Here is a 27,116-nt window from a genome sequence, read left to right as displayed (position 1 = left end):
CAGATCTTAACGCGTCTTAATGTGATATAAATGTAAGCCATTAATGTATTACTTGATGTAGATAGGATAAAAATCTTATGTCAAAATATCCAGCTGTTATAAGCCTTTCGTTAATATTAATATTAATCAAACAGCAATATTAACAAGAAAAAGAGAAAAGCACTCACCGTTCTTGGCTGAATAACTTCAAAAGCTTTATAATAATAATCACACAGAAAATGTAAGTTGTTTTATTTTTCGTTGAATTACTTTTTTAATGTTTTTGTGTCATCATTTTTAATTGATTAATTGCTGCTCTTCCTAAAAATGTAAAGCACTGTTGACTCAGTACCCTATTTTATTACTAGCTCTTGAATAATTACTTAAAAAAATTTGAAGCAATGTTTTGGAGAAACACTTGATGGCTAGATTATTTTTATTACATTTGTTAATATTTGTATCAATGTTAAACTTTTAAAATAAAGGAGTGTTTTCAATCTCATATTTGTTTGTTTATTTATTTATTCAGTGGTTGGGGTGCCGTGTGGGACTAAATATAAACTGTAAAGGTGTGCCGCAGTTTAAAAAGTTTGAAAACCACTGCTGTAGAGTCACAAAACATCTCATTTGTCACAGTATATTGTGAACGCAGCAATGGAGTCAAGTAATCGAACACTGAATCGTCTAATCGGTTCTTTAAGACAGTGCCTTGCAGTGTTGCTAAAGGCTTATTTAAAAGTGTAGCTTGACATGTAACTCATTTGTGTGTAGTTTGTGGCTTCTGAAGATACAGTTTCAAAACTGCTTCCCCTACACTGACCCATATTACTTTCTTTTGTCCTTTCAAAACAAAAGCAGGAATTTAGAAGAGTATTCACGCTGCTCTTTTTCATACAACGAAAGCATAGTGACCAGGAGCAGTCAAGCTCCAGAAAGAACAAAAAATATTGCATTAAAGTAGTCAATGCATCTCTTGCACTATAATACAAGTATTCTGAAGCCTTATAATATATTTTACTGTGGAACAGAAATAGATTTATAGTCTTATTCACTTTAGCTCTCAAATCTGATGTATACATACATAAGTTCAAACTTGGCTTGTCAAGACACGTCACAGCAGTTTTATTGTCACTGATAGCAAATGTCATTGGTTCTCACATATCTCATAACCGAACGTGACACTTTAGGTGTGACTATACGTTTAAGTAAATAAAATGTGACATGTATGGCAGAGGGGAGGATAATGAGTGAATAACAACTGAAATGTTTGTCTTTACCTCACATAAAGCTATCATATATCTTTAGAAGACTTTGAATGTAGCGCATGTAGTCGAATTAACTACTTGTTTGGGTGAAATGTTAATTTAAACCACTTTATTTTACATACAACACCAATTCTAGAATAGTTGGGACAGTATGCAAAATGCCAATAAAAACAAAAATAATTGATTTGTAAATTCTATTCACCCTGTGCTATATTGAAAGCACTACAACAACACATTATTTGAGGTTTTATCTCGTGAATTTAATTATTTTTTTAAATATACAGTACAGTCATTTCAAATCAGATGATTGCAACACATTCCAAAAAAGTTGGGACAGTCGAGTATATACCAATGTTTAACATCACCATTTCTTCTTCTTCAAAAAAAAAAAACATGTTTAAGTTTAGCAAGCATGGTTTTTCCCCCATTCACCCATTATGCAGAACTTCAGCTGTGCAATTGTACTTGGCCTTCATTCCTGAGAGAGGTCAGGACTGCAGGCAGGCCAATCTAGCACCTGCACTCTCTGTTTACGCAGAATTTGGACCGATTGTGGTGTGGCATTGTCCTGCTGGATAAAATACAGATAAATTACCAGAAAAGATGGCATCTGGATGGCAGCATGTGTTGCTTAATTTTTTTTACATATCTTTCTGCATCAATGATGCCCTCACAGATGTGCAATTTACCTATGCCATGGGCACTGACACACCATGAGAAACACTAGCTTTTGAACCTGATGCTTATAACAGCGTGAATAGTCCTTTTCCTCTTTGGTCTGCAGAACACGTTTTTCCCCAAAAAACTATTTGAAATGTGGACTTATCAGATCACAAAGCACGATTCCACTCTTCTACTTTCCATCTTAGATGAGATCGAGCCCAGAGAAATCTGCAGTGCTTCTGTACAGTGTTGATGTATGGCTTCTCCTTTGCCTAGTAAAGTCTACTTTTTGGCCTAGTCCTTTACGCACTGAGATTTGACTGGATTCCTTGAATAGTTTAGCTAAACTCTGCACAGTAGAGGGGGAAGTGCCCAAAATCCTTACAGTTTGTCTTTTGAGGAACATTGTTCTGAAAGTGCTGGATTATTTGCTGACTAATTTGTTGGAAAATTGGCAGCCTCAACCCCTCCTTGCTCTTGTTGGACTGGGGCATTTTTTGGAGGCTACTTATAACACGATTGCTTCACCTGTTTAACATCACCTTGTTATTTCAACTCGTCAGATTGTTCTTAGTCCTAAATTACCCCTGTCTCAACTTTTTGGCAATGTGTTGCAGGTATCAATTTCAGAAAAGAACATATATCTTCAAAAAGCTATGCTGTTGATTTAGGTAAAACATGAAACACTGTTTTTGTTTGAATACAAGTCAAAGTACATTTACAAATATTTTTGTTTGTATTTTGCATACTGTCCCAACTTTTGGGTTGTACATGCCAAGTAAATTTTAGTGGAAAGCAGGTTTTTCAAAGGGTTTTCATTTTTGCCTGTTGCTTCCTTTCTATAGTTGTAATTGCCCCTCTGTTATATCCATACTGTTGTCTCTTAGAAATATTGTTAGTTCCCATTTAAACTGCCTTCTCTCTGTATGTTTTTCTTTAGCCGGATGATGTGGAGGGTAAAATCAGAGAGATAATTCCTGCTGGTTTCTGCTGTAACACAGATGACTTTGTCTCTCTTCTGGAGAAAGAGGCCAACTTTAAACCATTCGGCAGCCTGCAGCATACTTATAAAGTTCACAACGAAGAGGCTGGAGAGGATCTCACCTACCAGATACACAAGGTACTGGAAGACCTCCACTACCTACAGCACCCAGAAGCCGTCTCAAATAAACTTCAGCGCTCGCAGTCTTAATTTTCCACATATTTTGTTAGGTAACAGTCCACTACTAACCTAAAATGACAAATGACCCACTCTCTCATGTGCATCATGGGCGGGCAGGAGTGAAGGCCACAAGACAATTCCACATTAAGTGTGCCATTTGGGACAGGGCCAGAGTTTTCAATTCAAAACAAACACTCATATTTTAGTAAATGTAGCATGTTTGGCACTGTTAAAGACAACATGAAACAGCTTTTGCAAAGCATCCATGTGACTACACACGATACGTATGGTTTTTGCAGCCCTCGAAAGAAACTCAGTTGTCATTATTTTGCGTTGTACAGTCTTATTTATCTCACTCTTTTCAGACTGTATTTATACTGCAAGATCTTATCTGGGGTAAAATGTATTTACAAAAAAAATGTATTTAGCTGTGGATTCAGTAGTGGCACTGTAGATTCCGCAGATCCTTTTGATTTATTTGGTCTTGACTCATTTCAGGTGGATATCTCGTGTCCAGGGTTCAGTGAGTATCATGAGCGCTTGCAGACGTTCCTTATGTGGTTTATTGAGACGGCCAGTTACATTGATGTGGACGACGATCGCTGGGATTTCTTCCTTGTGTAAGTGACAAAACGGAAATCCAGATCACTTCTTATTTACATTTCATCATATTAAAGGCCTGTTGCTGGCTCAATACTAGCCAAAGACCTCCAATGTGAGTTATTAACTGTAAAAACGATTTTTCTTTGTTTTTTGACATTTTTGTCATTAGCACTTGTATTGAAATAATTAAACATGCTCTCAGATATTTCTTGATCTTAGTTTATTTACATTATTATCCTCCCGAGACCCCTGTGTAACTGCTGTGTGCATTTTCCATTTCCCTTTTTTATTTGTAACTAGTAGCACCCAGTTAGCAAGCAAAAAAATAAATGACTGATTTAGTAATAACAAATAGTTTTCCTTAAGATTTTCTGGACTAAGTTGTGAAATGTTAAATAATACCAATCTGTAGAAAGTTAGATTTGTTTTTTATCAAATTGTTTATTATGTTTCCAAGAGTTGGTTATTCATGTTTTTTTGATGTTAGACATTACAGCTGATTTTCTATAAAGCTGAATAAATCATTCTTATTCAAAGTAATGGCCAGTATCATCAAATCAATGCCAACCGCATTGTAATAAAATTTTCATTCTAAAATTCTGAATCTATGTACTGATTACCATTGTCCCATGTCTGCCAATCATCGAGTGGTCCAAACATCATCTGCAGCCTGAAACTGAACTTTTGCTCAGATTTTAGTAGCGAATGTTCTTCGCTGTATAGACAGCTATAGGATGCTCCCTTGCTACCTATTTAGTAACAATAGCAATTTGTATTCAAATGAAGTGAAATGACCTACAGATGTTTTAAAGTTTAAAACTATTCAAAATAACTAACAAGTTTTTCAAACTTTTAAGGGAACGCAGTCCCATTTTCCACATGTGGACATCAAATGAATGGATTATTTAAAGCGCCATATCAAATGAAACTAGAGACGCTACTCTTGACAACCAAACAGGTTTCAATCCAAAAAATGTTTTCAAAACGCTCGTAGTAGTGTTTCACGGAAATTGATGGCATGCTGTTGTGTCATGTGATGTGGTGCAGCTGAAGTTTAACCCTTAAATGACAGTGTAGAGTCTTGTGAACAGTATTCAGGTGGTTTTAAATCATTTAAAGTATGTGTTGCGTATAGTGAATCCAAAATACAACATCCAAAAATGTGGATGTGGGGATGCACAAGGTATTAGACATTTAAGGTATTAGAGGCACTTTAGTATGATTTTCTGTAAAGATGCTTTAAAACGATGAGCATTGTGAAAAGCACTCTACAATTGTATTTTCAAAGGCATAAGCTTTTAAACCATTGCAACTTGTGGTAAAGTGTGTATCATTTGTTGATAAATTTTGCAAGCCAAAAATACAAATCAAGTGCTTGTACAAAGCCAGCGAGTGCCGATAAGAACGTTGTGTCAATTAAAAGTGAAGATCACAATAACAGTAACTTTCTTAACAATCATTCACACACACACACAAACGTCCAAACGGGCCCAGTGACATCTCTCCTGCCTTTGTAAGGCCTGTGGGACCAATTATCAGGCCGCTTATAATTTTTTCCTGCATTGAGGCAAATTGTTGATCTGGCAAGAGTTTCTCTTGTGTTGTTTGTCTCGCTTTCTGTTCTCTTGTGTTTCTTTCTTTCTTCAGTCAGGCCAAAAGGCTGAATTGAATGTCGTTGTCTTTTGAAACGCTGAATGAAGTCTCCAGCGGTAGTGAAGGGGACTCTGCCTATGTTTTCTTTGCTTTGGCACCTATTAAAACAGACAATAGGTAAATGGACTGGAGTGATGTGAAGAGGCTAGATGCCTGCCTGCCTCTCTGCTCTCTGCTCTAAGTTGCAGTGCACCAATTAAGTGCATAATGCATTCAGCGTATGCAGCAGGTGCAGTGGCGGCCACTGGCCCTCCGCAGCGTGCTCGCACTGACAACGGGCCACAAGGGGGTCCGGTGCATGGGAGCGTGCCTACGATTGACCTGCCTGTCTTTGTCATCTCTCTCTCTATCTCTTTCTTTTCTGTAGATTTGAGAAGTACATCAAGGATGGAGAGACCCTCTATGCAACCGTTGGCTACATGACAGTGTATAATTACTACGTGTACCCAGACAAAACCAGACCACGTGTCAGGTAATTACTAAGGAAGCACATGCCCACTATCTGCTTTATCCTATGAAAGAAAATTACACGTCTCTTCCTCTCTTGTCCCTAAATCTCCTAAATTACCGTCTTGTGTCTCTTGTGTGCCAGCCCCTCTCTTGGTATTATAAGTACCATAGATTCAGCATCACACATCGAAAAGGCAGTTTTTGAAAATGTATCTAATGTATTGATTGGCACAACGTGGGAACATTTCATTAAGTTGGCCACTGAATGAACAGACATAAATTTTCTGAGACAGATGATATCATTGGATACTGTATTTGAGCATATTTTTGGCAGCTAAAATGAGGTTGATCTAGAACAGTGTTTCCCAACCTTTTTTCTGCCACGGCACACTTTTTACAATTAAACAAATCCCATCCCATGTTTAGAATGTATGGGCCGTTTAATACAATTTTTAACTGGTTTAATCATCGACACATATGGGCTTTCATAGAGGTTTTAAACAAATAATCAATGCAGAATTCGTGACCCAGCCCGTGCTTCTTGCAGCTCTGTTTACGATGATCTGAGCGTTCGAGACCAGTTTCCTTTCATGTTTGGAACATTTGCCGTTTGAGAATTCTCATACAGAACAAAAAACTACAGAGCACAATCAGAGAGTCAGCCAACTTTGTAGTCGCACCAATACACTGAAAGATATTCTATAATGAATATATATATAGAATGTTTCTTGTTTTGATCTGCTCTAAAAAAAAAAAAATGATGAGCTAGATATTGTTATTGTGTTAAGTAAAATAACCAACAAAAACAAACAAGCCATGTTCATGTTTTGACTGTGGCATTTTATTTTGAGTTGTTTTTGTTTTCTCTAATTAATTGGCTGTAACTGTTCACTTACACGATTGATTAGCAAATCTGAATCAAAATGTTTTTTAAATCTATATCCAGTATTCAAACACCTGTCATGGAAAGTCATTGAAATGAATTGGTCAAAAAAGGTGAAACCCTGTACTGTTACTGTATATATTTTGTTGTTGGCGTCAATGGCCTAAGGTGCAATCAATCTTGACACTATTTTGGTGCAAATTCACCTATCACTTGGCAATACTTATATAATATTTGACAAGTTTTGTTCTATGTATTAGGCTGGTAAATCACACTTCTGCTGAATTGTTATTAACTGAATTGTCAATTTTCCTATTCAGCACATTTCATGTTAATACATATCATGAATTTAAGTGTCATGTTTTTAATGTGATTCTTGCAACATTTTCTTAACTTTTTTTTATAATTCATTTTGTCATGTGTTGGGTCCTGAAGCACTGATCTATAGTGTCAGTTTCATTAGATGCTGTAAAGTCAGTAGTGCAGTGTGCATCTGATGGGTGCTGGAGGTGTAACGCTGCTCAGTGTTTGCTGAACCATTGCTTAAAAGCTCAAGAGCTCTAAGCTTAAATTGGTATTGTGGTTAAGCCTTGTGCTACTAAAGCTTGTGTGTGTGTGTGTGTGTGTGTGTGTGTGTGTGTGTGTGTGTGTGTGTGTGTGTGCAGTCAGATGCTGATTTTACCACCATTCCAGGGAGAAGGTCACGGGGCTCAGCTCTTAGAGACAGTCCACCGATACTACTGCAGTTCACCTAAAGTACAGGACATCACAGGTATGAGTGTCCAACGTAAGCCTTGTCATTTATGAGTCCTTATTTAGGCTGTTTATTTGTCTTTCTTGTTTGTCTTAATTTGAGTTTTTTCCAATAAGTGGTGTTTGCTAAAGCAAGCGTCACTGTGACTTTGACTTATAAGTGAGCTATGGGGTTGCGCTGGTGTTGGGAGGTGAAAGGATGTGATGTTAATTGCAGGCAGTTTGCTGTTGAAATGTGCTGGCCACATGCTGCCATTCACTCACCCCCTCAACAAAGACACAATTATTCACACACACAGAGAGAGAGAGAGAGAGAGAGAGACACACACACCTCACTCTTTCCACTTACAACTTTCCCATTTCTATCTCACTCTGTGCATATATCTGTCTTTTCCACCCTCGTTTTTCATCTCTTCGAAAGTTGTCTTTGTTTCCTCTGCTATCTAACAACACTCTTTACCAAAGTAAACATGCATTCAGCTGACATTTAACCACTGATTTATTCAATATAAAAGTTTTAAATGGATAATTTGCTCTCATCTACTCACTCTCCAGGGATCCAGACTATAATCTGTGAGCAGTGGCACCAGTGCCACCAAGTTATTCAGATGGTGTCAAAAACAAGTAATTTGGTAGCACCAGTGAACAACTAATTAGTTTGTGTCCATAATTGGAAAAAAAGTGATAGAATGTAATAGAAGTGATATATTGTATTGTGCAGCACAAATAAGTGCAATTGTCAAAATTGCATTTTTTTGTCAATATGAAATGTAATTTCAACAGTCAAACATTGATTTAGATTTGGGAAGCAGATATAAACTTACTGATATTTAGGACAGTAACATCTGTAAAAATACCTGTGAAAACCTATAAACTCCTAATTTATATAGGGCTAAATTGAAATATGATATTGCAACATTGTGTCTTGGGACTCCAACTGATAAAGTACAGTTAAACAAGCCAGTTACTTTTTCCTACAATCATAGAGTATTACATTTTATACAGAAGGAAAATTGATCAGGCTATCTAGATCAAGCTATCTTTAGTAATTATAAAAATTTCATAGTTGTATAGCACAAATAGTTCTTCTGAATTATCTATAGCTTTAACAGTGGTATTTGTAAGAAGACCAAGGTAACTACAGGTTAAACCACGCATGCAAGCACCTCACTACCATTGCATTTTGATAAGAAATTAAACATACTTAGAAATACAAAATATTAAAATGTTGAAACCGCCACAGATGTGCTAATGGCCAAAAATGAACTATGTTCCATCACCCTTATTGTTATATTTAAAGATATACACTCACTAACCACTTTATTAGTAGCACCTGTTAGAGGTCTGCACGGGTCTTAAAATGAAACCCGACCAGTACCCGAGACCGTGTGGCCCGGCCCTACCCAGCCCAAACGATACTGTCAGATTTTAAGCCTAAACTCGACCCAAACCTGAAATATTAATTTCTTCTAGCAAGTACTGTTGCAGTAGGCTGTTTTTTAGGCAACATTCATAACAGTACTGAAACTGTTACACAGTTTTAACAAGGCATGGCAGCCCTTTAGTACACTAGAGCAGAAGGGGAAAAACATTGACTTCTGTTTATTTGCTGAAACTTCACTCGGTGCAGAAAAATCAGCAATAAAATGAAACCCTGCAACAGTCCCCTCTATGCAGCCTGAAATTGTTCAGATTGTTGAATTTTTGAAACTGCGCTAAAAATAATCTAGACACTGCGCAAATAATGAAACAGAATGCAGGTGCCTCAAAAATGAATTTTTGTTAACTTGAAATTACATTTAAAATGTTCCAGTGCTGAAAAAAAAGCGACACGGTGCAAATATCAAAGATATTCGTCCAGCATGTGTTTACATGGGAAATCAATGGGAAAACAGAACAGAAACAGTTCCTGCCTCCTCCTTGTCTGTCATTTATCTGTTACAGCCTGTTTATTTTTTTCATTCATTATAAACCCAAAGTCCTACTTGAAAAACTGACCTGAACCCATCCCGAAACCCCTCAGGTTCACAAGTCCTGTCGGGCATGTTCACATCAATCATCAGAATGGGAAAAAAATTTGATCTCAGTGATATGGACCGTGGCATGATTGTTGGCGCCAGACGGGACTTTGAGTATTTCTGTAACTGCTGATCTCCTGGGATTTGTACACACAATGGTGCCAAAAACAAAAAACATCCAGTGAGCGACAGTTCTGCAGACAGAAACTGAGAGAGGTCAACAGAGAATGGCCAGACTGGTTCGAGCTCACAGAAAGGCTATGGTAACTCGGATAACCCCTCTATACTATTGTAGTGAGCAGAATAGCATCTCAGAATGCACAACATGTCGAACCTTGAAGTGGATGGGCTACAACATGAGAAGACCACATTGGTCTTCTGGTGGTGGTGTAGTGGGCTAAAGCACTAAACTCTTAAGCAGAAGGTTGCTGGTTCGATCCCCACAGCCACTACCATTGTGTCCTTGAGCAAGGCACTTAACTCCAGGTTGCTCTGGGGGATTGTCCCTGTAATAAGGGCACTGTAAGTCGCTTTGGATAAAAAGCATCTGCCAAATGCATAAATGTAAATGAATGGTCTTTGATTAAACCCACAAGCCTTATTTCTCATGAAGCAAAACCTTGGATATTTTGTTTCATCATTTTATCACTCCACAGAAATTGAGTTAGTGTTTGTCTCCTCTGTGAAACTGTGTGTCATCGACGCTGCATGCATGAAAGAGGAACATTTGCCATTACCTTGCTGTTAAATTAATGTGAAACTGGAGCGCTTTGCATTTACTATCAAAGTAAACATTTTTGGGTTTATATTTTCACGGGTTTTTGAAGCGAGCCTCTGCTGACGGCGCACACTTTAGATAAAAAAGTGTGCAAAAAAAACCATGGAATCACTGTACGAAAGACAAGAGAGTTCTCTAGCGAGCCAGTCTGAAAAGGAGAAATTATCTTAGATTTTTTTAGACATTTGATGCAATAAAATACACAGACATCCACACTACCAGTTGTACTGGTGTTGGTAACTGCTGCGGTTCCTGACATGGGATGCAACGCTCAAGTTTTATTGGTGTAGGCATTTAATTGCAGGGCTTAGAAAATTATTCGACACAGTCACCGTAAAAAATATAATCTTGCTTTTGCACAAATGTCCCTACTACCACTGTGAAAGGCTCCATTGTTTCTGTTCAAAATCTTCATCATGGTGAGAAATGGTTGCAAAACCATTTAAATTTGGTTTGAAAGGACCTTACTATATTACTATAAAAGCATCATAAAAGCAGGCTATATGATTCACATGCTCCACTCCAACAGACCGAAATGTGTAGTTTACTGACATTGTTGCCCTCAGTTCTCATCTCTGCTCATCACATTCAAACTCTGTACATCACAATCATTAGACTTGAGAACCAATGGTATCTGGTCACATTGACTTCACTTGCCAAGTTTCGAAAATTACAATTTTCATTTTTGGGGTATACGATTCCTTTAGTGAAGGTTGATTTGTGCTTGTCTGATCTCTGCTATCTGCATCTTTGAAATACTGTGTTTTAACGTTCTTGAATAAATCTTCGAAGACTATCAGCATTTGACTGTTTGTAACTGTCTGCAGCGGAAAATCCGTCTGAGAACTTCGTGAAGCTGAGGGATTTCGTGCTGGTGAAGCTGTGTTTGGCTCTGCCTTCATTCTCTAGTGAGAAACTCTCTCAGGGCTTCAGTGATGAGATGGTGTCTGAGGCTAGAGACAAACTCAAGATCAACAAGGTAACATCTCCTGCAGCTTTACTTCATTAATTATTATTTTTTTGGCTTTTTATTGAACTTTTTATTTATAGACATTGTTAAGTGAAATTTCAGGAGAAGATGGGAATGAGATTTTGTAATGTCACAAGTTGGATTCAGACTCACATCTTTCACCATGTGAGCACTGCGGCTCAATGTGTCATATGCTAAATCGAGATTTTTAACCAACACTGGGTCTTAATGATCTGAAGTTCTTTTATTCAGGCATTACATTTTCCAAAGACTGTGCCTGTAGGCAAGTTTCGTGCTGCTCCTTGTATCTTAACTTGCGAGTGTGAGAGTGTTTAGATATTGTAATAGTCGCAACAGTCGTGTTCGGGAAGTAAAAATGTCTTTCAGTTTTCCATAGAGAAATTAATTTTTTATGATGACTTTTAAAGACATACATACTGTGAGCTTGGAAGTTGTTAATCAATGGTATATGCTTTTGTTGAAGCCACCACTCCACGTTATTTCTACTTATTTATTTTTTTATTGTGTTTAATAGTGGAATTTCTAGTGAAAACTACACTACCCATGATCCTGTGTGAAACAAAGATTCAACCTTTTATGTCAAAAAGGCCATAATGTAATCTATTCGTTTACAAATTCACAAACTGAATAATTAGATTGGATTAGAATTTATTGCCTTTTACACATAAAATTAAATCAGCATTTACTGATGTTTAATGTGGTAACACAAATGCATCGAACATTGTTAAAAATGTAAGAAATATCTTTCAAATACATTTTAGATGGTAAAACAAAGCCAGTGAATTGTATGATTAACAGACATAATGGCTTTACCCTGATGGCTTTTCATGATCTTGAATTGCAATTATAGGTAGGAGTGGGTATGAGAGGGCTGCTGGCCATTAGCAGGTAGTAAGTGGGGGTGGGCCTAACAGTGACCCCCTGTGGCACTGCCCTCTTTCTAGCGACTCTGGCCACTCCAGTTATAACCCAGCATCCCCTTTCATGGCCCACAATCCCCTCTGCCAGTGTTGTTAGTTAGTGATTAACTCAGGGTGGTGCCTGTGACATGGCCAGGCAAAATGCTCAGCTCTCCTTACTACTATAGTGGGAACTGCGTTAAGGATGGACGAACCCTCGGAGTCATGGTTACAGGAGAAGTCATGGTTACAGACTTTTGGACCATCAAGCAGCACAAGAATCCCAGGTCAAGGTGCTTTTAACCCAAAGAAAATGTGCAGGGATAAACATTCAGCCTGTAATTGCTTCAGCTAGTACTTTAATAGTTGTGCTGCAGTGTTTTTCCGCAGTTTAGATCAGAAAATAAACTTTGGTTAGGGATGTAATGAAAATGGACATGAGTTTTGGGAGATCACTCTCTGTAAAAATCCAGAAATAACACTAGCTATACGTTAGTGAGGGGTTGACACTCCTAAGAACATGTAATATTAGATTTTTATTCATTGGCATTTTCACATTAATGTGGAAAAATCAGCGTAACTTTTGTAAAAGCAGCACTGGAACAGTACATGTTGAGGGAAATCTCTTTCATTTCTGCAAATGTTGACCTCTGAAAAATTGGTATAACATGATATCCGCACCGTCATGGAGTGAATAAAAATTGAAATCGCGTTGTAGCCTTGCATGCTATTTCTGCGTTTAACAGCCTGCATTTACTGACAGAGCTGCACCATTCACTAGCGCGCTGCACACTATATATTTACTTATTAAACACAGCCTTTTGTAATTTACAGAGCTATTATACGTCTTCAAGTGGCTTTGAATAAAATGCTCGAGTCATATGAACTACTTTAATGGTGTTTTTATGGTTCTTTTATGTCATTTTTGGAGCATGACAGTAATGAACACGACTAACACGCAGTGTCGGATTTGGATCGGGCTCGTCGGACCGATACACAATTCTTCTAAAACATCTGTATCGGAACTTGTACTGAAGGATCAGCATCCTTACCTGGTTCGGTGCATCCTTACCCTGGATATATACTTATATTGAAATTACCAGTAAACAAGATTAATAATAGGTGAAGACAGTTCATGTTAACTAATGTTGATCACATGCCTGTTTCTATTACGTCCTCACTGACTGCATGCAAAAACGAGCATGCAGTCCAATTTGCAAACAAATGGCTCAGTTGATTTAGTTATTTTTAATGAATCAGTTGAACTGATTAGTAAAAGATATTGTGTCTAATGTTTAAACCTCTGATAAAAAGGGAAGTTGTATTCATTTCACTGAATCAGTTGTTTTAAACTGTTTGTCAATGAATCAGTACAATGGCATTTTACATGCTTTAGAGTTATTCTGGCACAACTTCACAAAACCAACAAGGTGCTTAGAGAATTTGATGACGACGAAAACACCACCATCAACAGCCGTTTTAACCAGTTTGTCCTCTTTCATTTTAAAAAGGAAATTTTTCCTCAATGATACCCCATATTTACAGATTTCAGGAACTGCAATGGGAACAAAAATGGCACCTAGTTTTCCATGCCTGTTTGTGGGCGTTTTGGAAGAAACCGTATTATAGGAACCACACAAAAAAAAATCCCTTTCCTCTCATACATCATGGAAAAGATACATTGATGATGTCTTTGTACTTTGGAAAGACCCAGTCACCACTCTTCATGATGACCTTTTAAACTAACTTGGGTGGACTTAACTTCTCTTTAACCTGTAGTGTTGAAGAAATTTGAAACAAGTCTTTCTTCATCTCTCTATACTAAATCAACAAGTTGAAACACTCTTATTCATGGCCAAAGCTTTCATTTAAAGATCCACCTCTTATCACCTACAAAAGAGCAGGAAACATTATTGACAAAGTAGTTAGAGCTCTTTTCCCAATGGAACCTGTAACTAACTAACCCTTACAGGATCATTTCCTCTTGGAAACTTTAAATGTGGTAACGGTTTTAATTGCCAGTATACAAGAAATGTTAAGTTCTTAATCATCCATTATACAAAGATAATATTAATATATTTGTTCCATGTAAAACAAAAAATGTAATATACATAATTCAATGCCCTTGTGAAAAAGTTTATATTGGGGAACATGTCGCTGCCTAAAAGACCATATCACTGAACACAGGAGTTCAATTTTGAAGGAGTGACACTTTAAAGAACAACCATCCCATATAATTTTAGTTCTTTGGTATTGAACATATAGAATCCCCAGCAAGATGGGGCAACATTGATCAGCTCTGTAAAAAGAGAGAGATTTTTTTATTTAGAGATCTTTTCCCAGAAGGGATGTATGAAGAATTGATTTTAATAGAATTTTTAAATTCCTAATTTTATCAACTCTTTGTTTATAATTATTTTATGCATATTACAATTGTTCATGTCTTTTTCAAAATGTGTGGTTATGTGGTTATGTATTTTGTGTTTTCCTCCCACTGTGATATAATTGGAATTTACTATACCATGTGATTTCATTCTAGCCCGTTGATTGGTATTTTGTACTCTGCCTGTTTGTATTTGAAAAATCCTTTTATCCACATGTATTGTTTTAGCTCTGATGAAGGCTTAGATGCTGAAATGCATTAGCAAAATAATGTTTGAATTATTCTCCACTCCACAAGTGCTGCTGGATTTCCTTTTAATTTTTACATGCTTTAAAATGTTTTAGTAATGTTAAAAATGCAAATGTAAGGAAATCAGTTTAACTACTGGTGGCTCTTTGTTCATATGACAATGTGTTGTTAAAGATGCACATTTACAATATATTTAATTTTTTTTTTTTCAAAAGTAATTTTGTTGTAATTATTGAAAACATATTTTCTTTTCTTCCATTTTTGTTTTGCAAAGGCAAAATACTGTTCTGAAACAATATAAATAGAGCATTGGCTGTTCAATGTTACAACACTGTTTTTCTTCCACTTGACAGTTTAGCATATGGAAATATGACTGGCAATGCTCAATTTACACACTTCATAGCAGATTTCACAAATACTTGGAAACGTTTGTTTGCATAATTTGTTATACTCAGGAAGTCTTTGAAGTTGAGAAATACTTTCTTGTACTTTGCTTAATATAAAAAGCAACAGAGGCAGAATAAAAGGGTTTTCTGTTGTTTGATTAGTTAGAGACCCCTAATGATGTTAACAACCACAGACAATTGTAACTCACACCTCAGTTTTAAAAACCATACTGTAAACGAACATGTTTAAATAGTGCATTACAATTAAAGCCAGGCAGATGAGTGGCACTGTGAAAAAATGAGGTACGACACATTTACTGTGCTTCTGTAATAAATAGATTATGACACCAACAGTGTCCATAGACATTAGGTTGAAAATATCCCATAATATTAATAAATAGATAAAAAAGCTTTTATAAGTGTCCCTTTTGTCCACTGTGTCTTTTTCAGAAACATGCACGACGTGTCTATGAAATTCTGCGTCTCAGAAACACAGACATGAATGATGAAGAGAAAGCCAGAGAATTTCGCTTGGAGGTCAAGAAAAGACTCTACGGACCCTACAGAGTAAGTGTGTGTGCGTGCGTGTACTTTCGGGGACACATTTCCCCACAGAAGTTAGCTAAATCTGACAAAACGTGTTTTTGTGGACATTTGGGGATGTCCCTATTTGAAAAATATGACTCAAATGTTTTGTTTTAATTCTGAAAAATGCAAATAGTTAGGGTGTGGGTTAGGGTTAGTCTTTAGTACTTCTAATTAGCTATATAAAAACAATAGAAGTCCATGGTGTCTCCATTTAGGTCCATCCCTGTCTGTAGATTTTGACGAACCGCTTTGAAGCTTCAAAATGTCTGCAGTCTGACTGTACACTGAGTACATTAGTTATTAGGCATAACTGCTACAACTCCCATGCAATGATTTATCAGTCATAAAGCACAGAGAAAGCAACCTGAACTCCATGTGCTGAACATGGATTCCAGGAAACAACAAAACGAGTGAAGTCTTGCCAAAACAAACCCCAGTGTTTAGACGGCTGCGACTGCCAAAATTGGCCTGCTTGCATAACGTTCTCCAAACCGCAGTTCAAACTATAGCATGTTAAATTAAGCATTTCTCCACTACAAAGAGAGCGGTTTTCTTCAGTACATTTTTTGGCCCAGTTACATTAGTATGCCAGGCCTCAACAATAAGGATGGCCCTGGGCCAGTGTGAGGGAGCTTGGGCCCTGTTGGGCCAGTGCTGCATTGTCACTCAGTATGTCAGTATGTTAGGTTCTGACTAATCTCATGATATTTCACACACAACAGTCTCTAGAATTTACTCCAGTTAGGGGCAGTTCTGTTGATGAAGATGTCATGTTGATGAGAGAGGTCAACAGAGAATGGCCAGACTAGTTCAAACAGACAAAGTCTACAGTAACTCAGATAACCGCTCTGTACAATTGTGTTGAGGAGAATATTATGTCAGAATGCTATCCCGAGAGGCAGGTTGGCGCTGTTTTGGTGGCATGAGGGGGACCTACACAATGTTAGGCAGGTGGTTTTAATGTTGTGGCTGAATGTGTTTATTAACTGTTCAGCTGACACTTTGTTACAAAACGTAACAAAAGGTTACGTTTTTATGAACCGATAATCTGCTGTTTACTCGTTATTTGTATGAAAGTGTGTTATGATAATCATTGGTCTTATTAGTATTATTTTTTGGATAGTTGAAGGGTAAAATAAAATGCATCATTTATAGTCAGGCCAATGAAATGTTGGCAGTCCTGTACTCTGTTTCTTAAATGAACAAAAACAAAGTTTCTCTGCTGCTGTTTTGATATTCTGAGATAATTTATTCATTGAGCGGTGTGAAGAGTTCTTGCCATTTCCTGTTTGATCCTCTCATGCGGCGTTAAGAGCGAGAGGGACCTGAGTCCTCGCTTTGGTTTTGTTTGAGGTTATATTGGCTCACACCGGGCGGCCGCCGCAGTCTCCACAGCCACACCACAAGCTCCATTCACAACAAGTGTCATTATTACAGATTTGCATGTGATTTAAGCGGAGCCATTTATCAGGGAGAATACAACACCCAGTCACCTGCACACAGACCCTCTCTCTAATCGTCTCTGTATAAAGACACAGTGGTGTTGTATCTCATGATTGGAGTCAAGTCTCTGAGCATCAGTGTAACGCAATTAAATTCTTTTGACCTTGAGAATAGTAATGCGTTATTTTCCTGCAGCTGGTGTATAAGTTATGGTTACAATTTGTAGCTGTTTGACACAGTATTTTAATGTCTTAAGAAGTTAACCTTATATGAAATCTGAACAGTTTTTTGTTTTATCTGCACTGATTGTGGAAGAAGATATGCAGAATGGGTCTAAATATAGAAAATTGTGTTATAATTGAGCTGAGCGCTGTATTCGTATTAGAGGCTGAATGTACCACTATAATATAACCGATAGTGGATTTTGCTGATGCTGATAACTAAGGTGATGGAAAAGACTGATAACTGGTTAATCAGCCGATGGTTGTATTTTTTTATTTATCGATTTATAGAATGATCAGAGACTTCTTAGTCTTTCTTTACTACGACGACTACAAGAGTCCAAAATTAATCAAATCCCAAAAGCAGTTTTTTGTGCAACCAAAATTCCAATTATATCCAGAAAATTAAGATTTGGTGCATAACATGAGGCTTTAAAATATAAACAAGCCTAAAATCCTTCATAAAAGCATTTTAAGTGATGAACCAACCCAACCAGCTCTCAGATGAATCACAACATCAGACTTTGATTTGAATAAAAAAAATTAATCGGACAAAGAGACTGTGTACTTAACATCGTTTTACCGTCTTTCCGAACTACTGTCCTATGAGGCTTTGCAAATTATCTAATTTTAATAAAAACTGGAAATATTTACAACTATTGGTTTTATAAACAATCCATTTTTTTTTTGTTATGCAAAATATTCTGATATGTACAAACATCTAGTATATTTAGTTTATGGGTGAAGGGAGAAAGATTCGACTGCATTATTCACAGTGCGTCATGGGTGTGGGTGGTCACTGCTGGGCTCATTTCATGGGCTTCGATGTCTACTGTTCTCTGATTGGTGGGTCTTTCTCTGCTGGATCGTAGGTAATGTAGTTGTTCACCAGGAATTCCGCTATCAAACACTAAAAGATGATTAGATGATGAAGTTCAAATAATGCACACTAATGGCTTCAACAGAAGCATATTCCTTAGATCAGTGTTTCCCAAAATGGGTTACGTGTACCCATGGGGGTATGTGAGGTGACAATGGGGGTACTTGAATACAGATCTGAGATTTACCATTCTTTTAGTTTCATCACCGTGTAAAATAACATTCAAAACTAGTTCATGTTTTTCTCACTGGCAAAAATTATTTTGTTTGCCCCGTAGTGTAGAAACACCAAACTGGTTGTCATAAAGGTCAGATAAATATGCAATGAAATAACCCTATCTTTTGCAGTTAAAAAAAATAATTGACTCATGCATCGTGCATCACACAAGTATCTTTTTTCATCAGCCCAGCACACTGCACACTGCTAGGTGACGTAGCTTAGATTAAAATGTAATTTGTATTTAAGGTTAGATGCATAGGGAGTTTTGAGTCTGATGGTATAAGTTCATAAGCTTTGATGGCAGGTGTCAGACATCCGGTGTGGCCAAATAATTTTCCACATTCACACGCAGTAATTTTCACTCCCATTTGCTCGCACGCTAGAGAATTGTTTTCCCATTGTTGCATGATGTTTTTTAGTAATGAGCTCAACCTTGCTAAATTGTCAAATGTGACATAAAAAAGCACTTGAGCTTGACCACGCAATTGCACAAAGTCGGCCGGCAACACCATACCTGCAATGATGCGCAGTTCCAGTTGTTTTACAAAGATTGTGTTAATTATACGTATTTTCAGAATGCATTGTGTGAATGTTATCTATGCGTTAGAGAGGGGGTACGCGAAAGGATTAAGGCGTTAATCCTGCACACACAAGCACGCACATATTTAAACAAGACTCAAATGTAACGTTACCTAGTGTTGCAGTTTGTTGTTACTGCATGTTGCTCATACAGCTGAAATTTCACTTACTGCCATCTAGAGTAAACAGATGGTACTACAAGCTTGCATTTCTCAGGAATCTTCCTTATTCCTTATATCTAAGTTAGTTTAATTTATTTATAAAAACTCACGATGATTTGGTGATACCGATAACTAAGGTGTTGGAATCCGATAACCGATTCATTGTTTCTTTTTTATTTTTATTGATATATTGAATCTGTTAAAACAGTCTTAGACTTTCGTTACTGTGAAGAGGGGCACAAACAATCCTGAACATGGTGAAAAACGGTTCCAGTAGCATTTCCACTCCAGCATGGTTCTCCTCCGTATGGTTCCAAACCTTTCTCGCCACGGTTGGCCAACCATGCTCAACTGTGCTAGTTGTATGACTTTAGTGTGGTGGCTCGTAATTGTCAATTTGCCAAAGTCAAGTTAACTCATTTGTTTCTTGTTAGCTGGCCAAGTTCGCTAATTTTTGGGTGAAGTTAATAAAAGTTTATACAAATTTGAGTATGTTTAATGTCTTCTTGTTTTTATTGTGATTGCATAGTAGTACAGCTAATATAGTACATTATTTGTCTACACACCTTTTGTGTCATCGAGGTACATTATGCTAGCTAGCTCATTAAAACTTATAATATTTCAGTATATTACTCATAATATTTTGTCAATCATTATCCTTTTTAACTAGTCTGGGAACGTTTACCTTTCAGTGCGTTCATGTCCTCATCATATGATATTTTACCTCTCTCCTTTTTCTCTTTGCTTTCCTTTTTGCGATATGGGCTGTGTCTTTCCTGTGCGGTGTAAGAACATGCATGTAGATGCACTCATTGTGTTGTGAAGAGCAGTGTGAACATTCTGCCAAATATGTCCTTTATTTTACTGAAAAAAGTCAAGCATGAGGGTCTGTAAATGATGAATGATTTAAATGTTTGGGTGAACTATTCCTTTGATAAGTGAATCTGTGAAAGTGGACGTGTAGAACTTTCCAATTCTGCTGAGTTGTCAACGAATTTCTGTGCAGGCCTAGTCATTCCTGACAAAGTACTTTTTATCTTTTTGCCGTATTTCATGACTTTATTAGCCTTTTATTGTCGCCGTGTGTGTCTTTTTTTTTTATAGACATTGTGATAAGATGACTTGATATGTAGCAGATAATGTTAGCAATATGAGATGCAGCTGTACTTTGGTACTGAAGCTCCAGCATTGTTAATGTTCTGGATCAGAAGCTCTCTCATCATGACACTGTGCAGAACAGCAAATGGTGACGGCACTGAAACCACAAACACACCAGACAAAAGAGCCAGAGGCAAAGACTGAGGGAAAACATGAGACTGAAGAGGAAGTAAAGCAGGGTCTGCAGACCATATGCATTTCTCTCTCTGTGTTTTCTGGAGGTCTCTTTGCTTTGAATGTTTCACAGATTTCTCCTGGCTTTTCTTGGTGTGTGGGTGCACGTGTATGTGTGTGCAGGTAGGGGTTTAGTGTGTATCCAAATCCAACCTCCTGTCTCTATACGAGCAGTGCATTCTTAGCCAGTTGAAGAAAATTGTGAGTGATCCTTCTGGAAGAAGATACGGAGTGCCACATTGTAAATTTAAATAGAATTAAGAACTCATTTGCGCCTGTATCAGTGCGAATTTTGAATAGCAGTTCACATTGATTGAAAGTCTTTTTACTGTGTGTTTGTGTTGTACTATGGGTAATGTTAATGTTCAGTGACATGTAGCAACATGGAGTCCACATCAAATTTCCCCTCGGAGACAGTAAAGTATACTTTGACTTTGAAATCCTTTTTTTTTTTGTGTGAGACCGTAAGAGCCGCTGGGTGTTGTTGTTTTGAATGGAATACTGGCTTACTACATACTAAGTACTGCACAGTGTGCACTGTTTGCTGTCTACTATGTTTTAAAAATACTTAGTGAAGCTGTAGGCATTTTTACAAACAGTAGTTATCTATTTGGAAATTAAAGGGGTTATTTTCCAAGTAACTTTTAATAATCTATCTATCTAATCTGTAGAGGTCTGCACTGGCATTAAAGCCCGTCCCCGAGACCATCCGGAACCATTGAATTTTAAGCCTGAACACAACCCATATTTATATTTATTTTTGTCTCTAAGCAATTGCATTTGTTGAGGAAGCTACTTTGAACCTGTAGCTTCCCAAGCTTCAAGCTACTCAAAACTTAAAATAGTTCAAATACAGTCAAGCTACTCTTTTAAAACGTAGTTTAAAACTAAACGAGCAAGTAGCAAACAAAGTTGCCATCTATGAAGCTATTTCAAAAAAGAAAGTGTTTTAGATAAATATATCAGTCGGATTATATTATTTCGTTCTGGAATCATTTCTGATGGTAGAATTCAAAAATATCACCTGATGGTTAAATATTTAATTAATGACTTCATGAAAGCTAACCTTTCGAGAACTAGCCATTGTTTTACTAGAGAAACAATATCTTAAACTTGATGTTTGTAGTAAAAACCATAATAACCACAAAATGAACCATGGCTACTACAGTCAAGGTTACTAAAATGTTACTATAGTAAAACCATGGTACATTTTCATAAGGGTTGAACCGATGATGCGGCAATCCTGTGTGAGATGACCCGACACAACGGTTAAAATATCGTCAATTAAATGACAAAAATTTCTGAGCTGCGTGAGCTGAACACCTGCACGATTAACTTTACTTATGGATTAATTACAGTACTCAAACAAATCGTATATATTTAACATTTATCAGCAATATCCCCAATGCAAATGTATTATTACAAATTATATCTTCATAGACACTGAAGCAAATGAACAGGTGATCTTGAGCTGTGTTGGGCACTAGTCAGAATGTGAATACACTGTTTCCTCAAAAACACTCTACACGTAACACAATATCCTAAACTTAAAGAATTCCCAACAGTCACTTCTCAAAGAAGCTCATATTTCAGTACGCTCATCCTATGCTATTATTTCAGGAGTGTATTTGTATATTAATCAGTCATTTATAACTTCAATACATTTAAATAATTGTAAGTAGTTCAAACATTTTTTACAATATTTGGTTGACGTTTGAGATTTGTCATTTTGCACATTGTCAACAAACATTTTTGCAGACCAAAATGATATGCCATTTTAGCCAGAATATAATTGACTAAAATGTATGAATGACATGATGAAATATTTACTAAATTTAAAGAACATTTTCATCAAAAGAAAACAACTTAAGTTTAAATTTTTTTAAACTTTATAAAATTTACACTGCATCCAGCGTGTTTACATTAAAAACATTTGAAAAACAGCGCAGACGCACAGAAAAAACATATTTGGTGTGAACAGCCCCTTACTCATCTGGTCCAGTTATGTTGAAATTAAAAAAAATGTAGCCTATATATATACACTCACCTAAAGGATTATTAGGAACACCATACTAATACTGTGTTTGACCCCCTTTCGCCTTCAGAACTGCCTTAATTCTACGTGGCATTGATTCAACAAGGTGCTGAAAGCATTCTTTAGAAATGTTGGCCCATATTGATAGGATAGCATCTTGCAGTTGATGGAGATTTGTGGGATGCACATCCAGGGCACGAAGCTCCCGTTCCACCACATCCCAAAGATGCTCTATTGGGTTGAGATCTGGTGACTGTGGGGGCCATTTTAGTACAGTGAACTCATTGTCATGTTCAAGACACCAATTTGAAATTATTCGAGCTTTGTGACATGGTGCATTATCCTGCTGGAAGTAGCCATCAGAGGATGGGTACATGGTGGCCATAAAGGGATGGACATGGTCAGAAACAATGCTCAGATAGGCCGTGGCATTTAAACAATGCCCAATTGGCACTAAGGGGCCTAAAGTGTGCAAAGAAAACATCCCCCACACCATTACACCACCACCACCAGCCTGCACAGTGGTAACAAGGCATGATGGATCCATGTTCTCATTCTGTTTACGCCAAATTCTGACTCTACCAACTGAATGTCTCAACAGAAATCGAGACTCATCAGACCAGGCAACATTTTTCCAGTCTTCAACTGTCCAATTTTGGTGAGCTCTTGCAAATTGTAGCCTCTTTTTCCTATTTGTAGTGGAGATGAGTGGTACCCGGTGGGGTCTTCTGCTGTTGTAGCCCATCCGCCTCAAGGTTGTGCGTGTTGTGGCTTCACAAATGCTTTGCTGCATACCTCGGTTGTAATGAGTGGTTATTTCAGGCAAAGTTGCTCTTCTATCAGCTTGAATCAGTCACGCTCAAAATTGCTTAAATCACCTTTCTTTCCCATTCTGACATTCAGTTTGGAGTTCAGGAGATTGTCTTGACCAGGACCACACCCCTAAATGCATTGAAGCAACTGCCATGTGATTGGTTGATTAGATAATTGCATTAATGAGAAATTGAACAGGTGTTCCTAATAATCCTTTAGGTGAGTGTGTATATATATATATATATATATATATATATATATATATATATATATATATATATATATATATATATATATATATATATATACAGTCCCTGACAAAAGTCTTGTCGCTTGTGTACAAATTGACCTGAAGTGCCGCTGAAATATATTTCTAATCAAGATTTTTTTACAAGAAATGGCTCATTTTAATCCCAGCAGCTTTTGTAATAATGTTTCAGTGCAAAACGAAACTGTTAAAAAGTATTCTAAAATTCACAGCTTGGTAAAGCCCATTGAGTCAATTTTTGCAAAGACATAAGTGTTGTCGCCTTGTCATATGAGCTTCACCTGTGACTAATAATGGATCAGTTAGGTCTCCGGTGTGTATAAAAACAACCCCAGTACACTAGACCTTCACATCAACTGCAACTAGACCTCTGCAAACATGCCTAAGATTCACCCTGAGACTAAAGTTTTGATTATCAAGAGGCTGAAGACCAGATCCACTGCTGATGTGGCAGACACCTTCAATGTGTCTCAGCATCAAGTACAGAGGATAAAAAAAACATCTGAAGACACTGGAGACATTTTTGACAAGCCCAGGTCAGGCAGACCCCACAAGACAACTGCTCAAGAGGACCGTTTGTTGGCTCGAAAATCCAAGGCCAGCCCATTTTCCACTGCAGCAGAGCTCCACGAGACCTGGTCACCTGAAGTCCCTGTGTCAACCAGAACAGTTTGTCGGATTCTGTCTCGAAATGGCCTCCATGGTCAAATCAGTGCCCAGAAGCCAGCACTAAACAAAAGACAATTGAAAAACCGTGTGGCATTTGCCAAGGCCCACAGCCTGCTAAAAGGATGGATGCTGGAAAAGTGGAAGAAGGTGGATTTTTCAGATGAATCTTCTGTTGAATTACACCACAGTCGCCGCAAATATTTCAGGAGACCTACTGGAGCCCGCATGGATCCAAGATTCACCCCGAAAACATTGAAGTGTGGTGGCGGAAAAATCATGGTCTGGGGTTACATCCAGTATGGGGGTGTGCAAGAGATCTGCAGGGTGGAAGGCAACATCAATAGTCTAAAATACCAAGAAATCTTAGCTACCTCTTATATTCCCAACCATAAAAGAGGCCAAATTCTGCAGCAGGATGGTGCTCCATCGCATACTTCCATCTCCACATCAAAGATTGAGCATATGTGGGGTAGGATAAAAGAGGAAGCATGGAAGACGAAACCAAAGAATATTGATGAACTCTGGGAGACATGCAAGACTGCTTTCTTTGCTATTCCTGATGACTTCATCAATAAATTGTAAGAATCCTTGCCAAACCGCATGGATGCAGTCCTTCAAGCTCATGGAAGTCATACAAGATATTAAATTTGGATCTCACAGCACCACTACTTAATTTGCTGACATATTTTTGTATTTGAAGTAAATTTGTTCAATTTCAGTATAGGCGACAAAACTTTTGTCTTGCCAAAATTTGACCTTTCTGTCTTGTTTAAATGATAAATCTTTTTTCAGTGAAACTAATTTATTTCAGTGCATTAATCATCATTTGGGAGGGTTTTAGCTTTTCATATGAGCTATTTCTAACACCAAATGATTAATTAAAAGTCAGGTTAATAGCAGGTGTTTCTACAAAATAGATAAGCGACAAGAATTTTGTCAGGGACTGTATGTATATATATATATATATATATATATATATATATATATATATATATATATATATATATATATATGTTTTCATTAATTACAAACTCAGATCGGGTAGCAGACTAGCATAGAGCACTTTTTTTTTTTTTTTTTATGTAGTAGGTCATTATATATTCATAAAAGTTGCATACCTACAGTTATGTATACTATATACTGCAGGTGTAGAGAACATTCATTGTTACTGTCTTTTCAATTTATGACTTGTGAATCTTTGTTCAGTGCCAAATCCTCTCAGCAACCTTACAGACTCAATCTCTGTTCTCTTTTATTTCTACTCTCTCTTGGCTTTGTTTTTATACACTGTGGATTTTAGCTGTGATGTAATGGGTTTTGTCCTGGGGTTTTTGTTTGATGGCAGTTTTTGGATGGGATCGGGCGAGCTGGTTTGCATCTGAGTGTCTCCTGCATTGTACTGACAGCTGTGTATTTTCTCCCAACACTTTTGCCATGTGTGTAGAAAAACCAGCGTGAGCTGACGAAGATGAGGAAATGTTTGAAGCCAGAGGAGTTGGCGTCCCACATCAGCCAGATCGACACGACACTGCAACACGAGGAGCTGGAGAAAAGCTTCCAGGATGTGCTGGCGGAATATCACAGAGTCCTAGAGCGGCTGGCTCAGGCGTAAACAAACAAACACGCAAATGGGGAGAGTTCTGCAACGTCCAAAAACTGGCAAGGCATCGACACACACACACACACACACACACACACACACACACACACACACACACACAAAATGTTTGGTTCTCTTGTATCCAGTGTTTATAAGGGTTTAAACACGGTACAGCTGCATTTCTTACGTGTGTTACAGAGATGATGGGCAATTACGTACAATTACGTCTACCATGGAGCAGACCTCTGAATATTTTTGAGTTGATAGTGTCATTGTTTCTTCCATCAAATGTTTTCCTGAAAATGTAAAAATGTAGATTTTGAAGCACTTCCTTTGAAAAACAAATAAATGTTTTGTATATTGCTCAGATGTGTTGTCTGGTATCTCTTTGGCGATGTGTCCATAATAAAAATTAAAAAAAGATCCTAATTTTGTGGACTTTAAGAAATGGTGAAGCATTTTTTGCAGTGTTTGATATGTAAAACATATTAGTTATTACTTATTAAATTAGTCCTCAGTCTGTTGACACTGGCTAGTGATGGGGATCGGTACAAAATTCCCATTTGATTCTGATTCACAAGCTTTCAATTACAATTTCGATAGGATTTTTATTTCAGTGAAACTGTCCATTGTGCTTGCAAAAGAAAGAGATTCTCTCAGCTAATTCTGTAAATTATACAGGGATCTTTGAATTTGGACATTGCAGAATATAAATAAAAAATGGACAGCACCCCCCAAATAATGCAGTTCATTGGCTTTATTTAAAAGATATACAGTTGCATTACATGTATGCATTTGATAGAAGCTTTTATCCAAAGCGACTTGCATTCAGCACAAGTCAGGTGTATTCAAATGTATTTATTTTATCAGATTGTGTGTTCTCTGGTAATCAAACCCATGACCCTGGTGTTGCTAGCACCATGCTCTACCTCTTCTCTTAACAGGCCATCTATCCTAAGGGAATCTTAACCTTTTGAGATGTGAGCTGCAGTAGTGTAGGCAGGAACGTTTGGGTGGGTGGGCCAAGAGAAATTATACAAAATAATAATGAGATACTGCAGTAAAAGTATTTAAAAATGGAAAGTATTTTTTATTTATTTAATTTTACCTTTTTTATTTTGTTATTTTTTAATGTTTAGCCTATTGTTTCCATCCAGGGTTTATATAGGACATTTAGCTACTAAAAGTATTTT

At 37.2% G+C, this 27,116-nt stretch overlaps 1 protein-coding gene across 1 annotated transcript in view; it reads left to right on the top strand.

Moving 5' to 3' along the window:
* The window catches only part of hat1 (histone acetyltransferase 1), a 40,929-nt gene extending 14,643 nt beyond the window's left edge, over positions 1-26,286 (top strand). Inside the window, exons 5-11 of the mRNA XM_052148672.1 lie at positions 2,848-3,027; positions 3,568-3,689; positions 5,693-5,797; positions 7,324-7,430; positions 11,035-11,186; positions 15,566-15,682; positions 25,768-26,286. Coding sequence (XP_052004632.1) covers positions 2,848-3,027; positions 3,568-3,689; positions 5,693-5,797; positions 7,324-7,430; positions 11,035-11,186; positions 15,566-15,682; positions 25,768-25,935 — 951 coding nt within the window. The 3' untranslated portion in view covers positions 25,936-26,286. The remainder of the gene's footprint in view (positions 1-2,847; positions 3,028-3,567; positions 3,690-5,692; positions 5,798-7,323; positions 7,431-11,034; positions 11,187-15,565; positions 15,683-25,767) is intronic.
* The last annotated feature ends 830 nt before the right edge of the window (positions 26,287-27,116 follow it).

This window comes from Xyrauchen texanus, chromosome 18 (genome assembly GCF_025860055.1).
Source record: "Xyrauchen texanus isolate HMW12.3.18 chromosome 18, RBS_HiC_50CHRs, whole genome shotgun sequence".
NCBI lineage: Eukaryota > Metazoa > Chordata > Actinopteri > Cypriniformes > Catostomidae > Xyrauchen > Xyrauchen texanus.
This window is presented reverse-complemented; position numbering and strand designations above follow the sequence as displayed.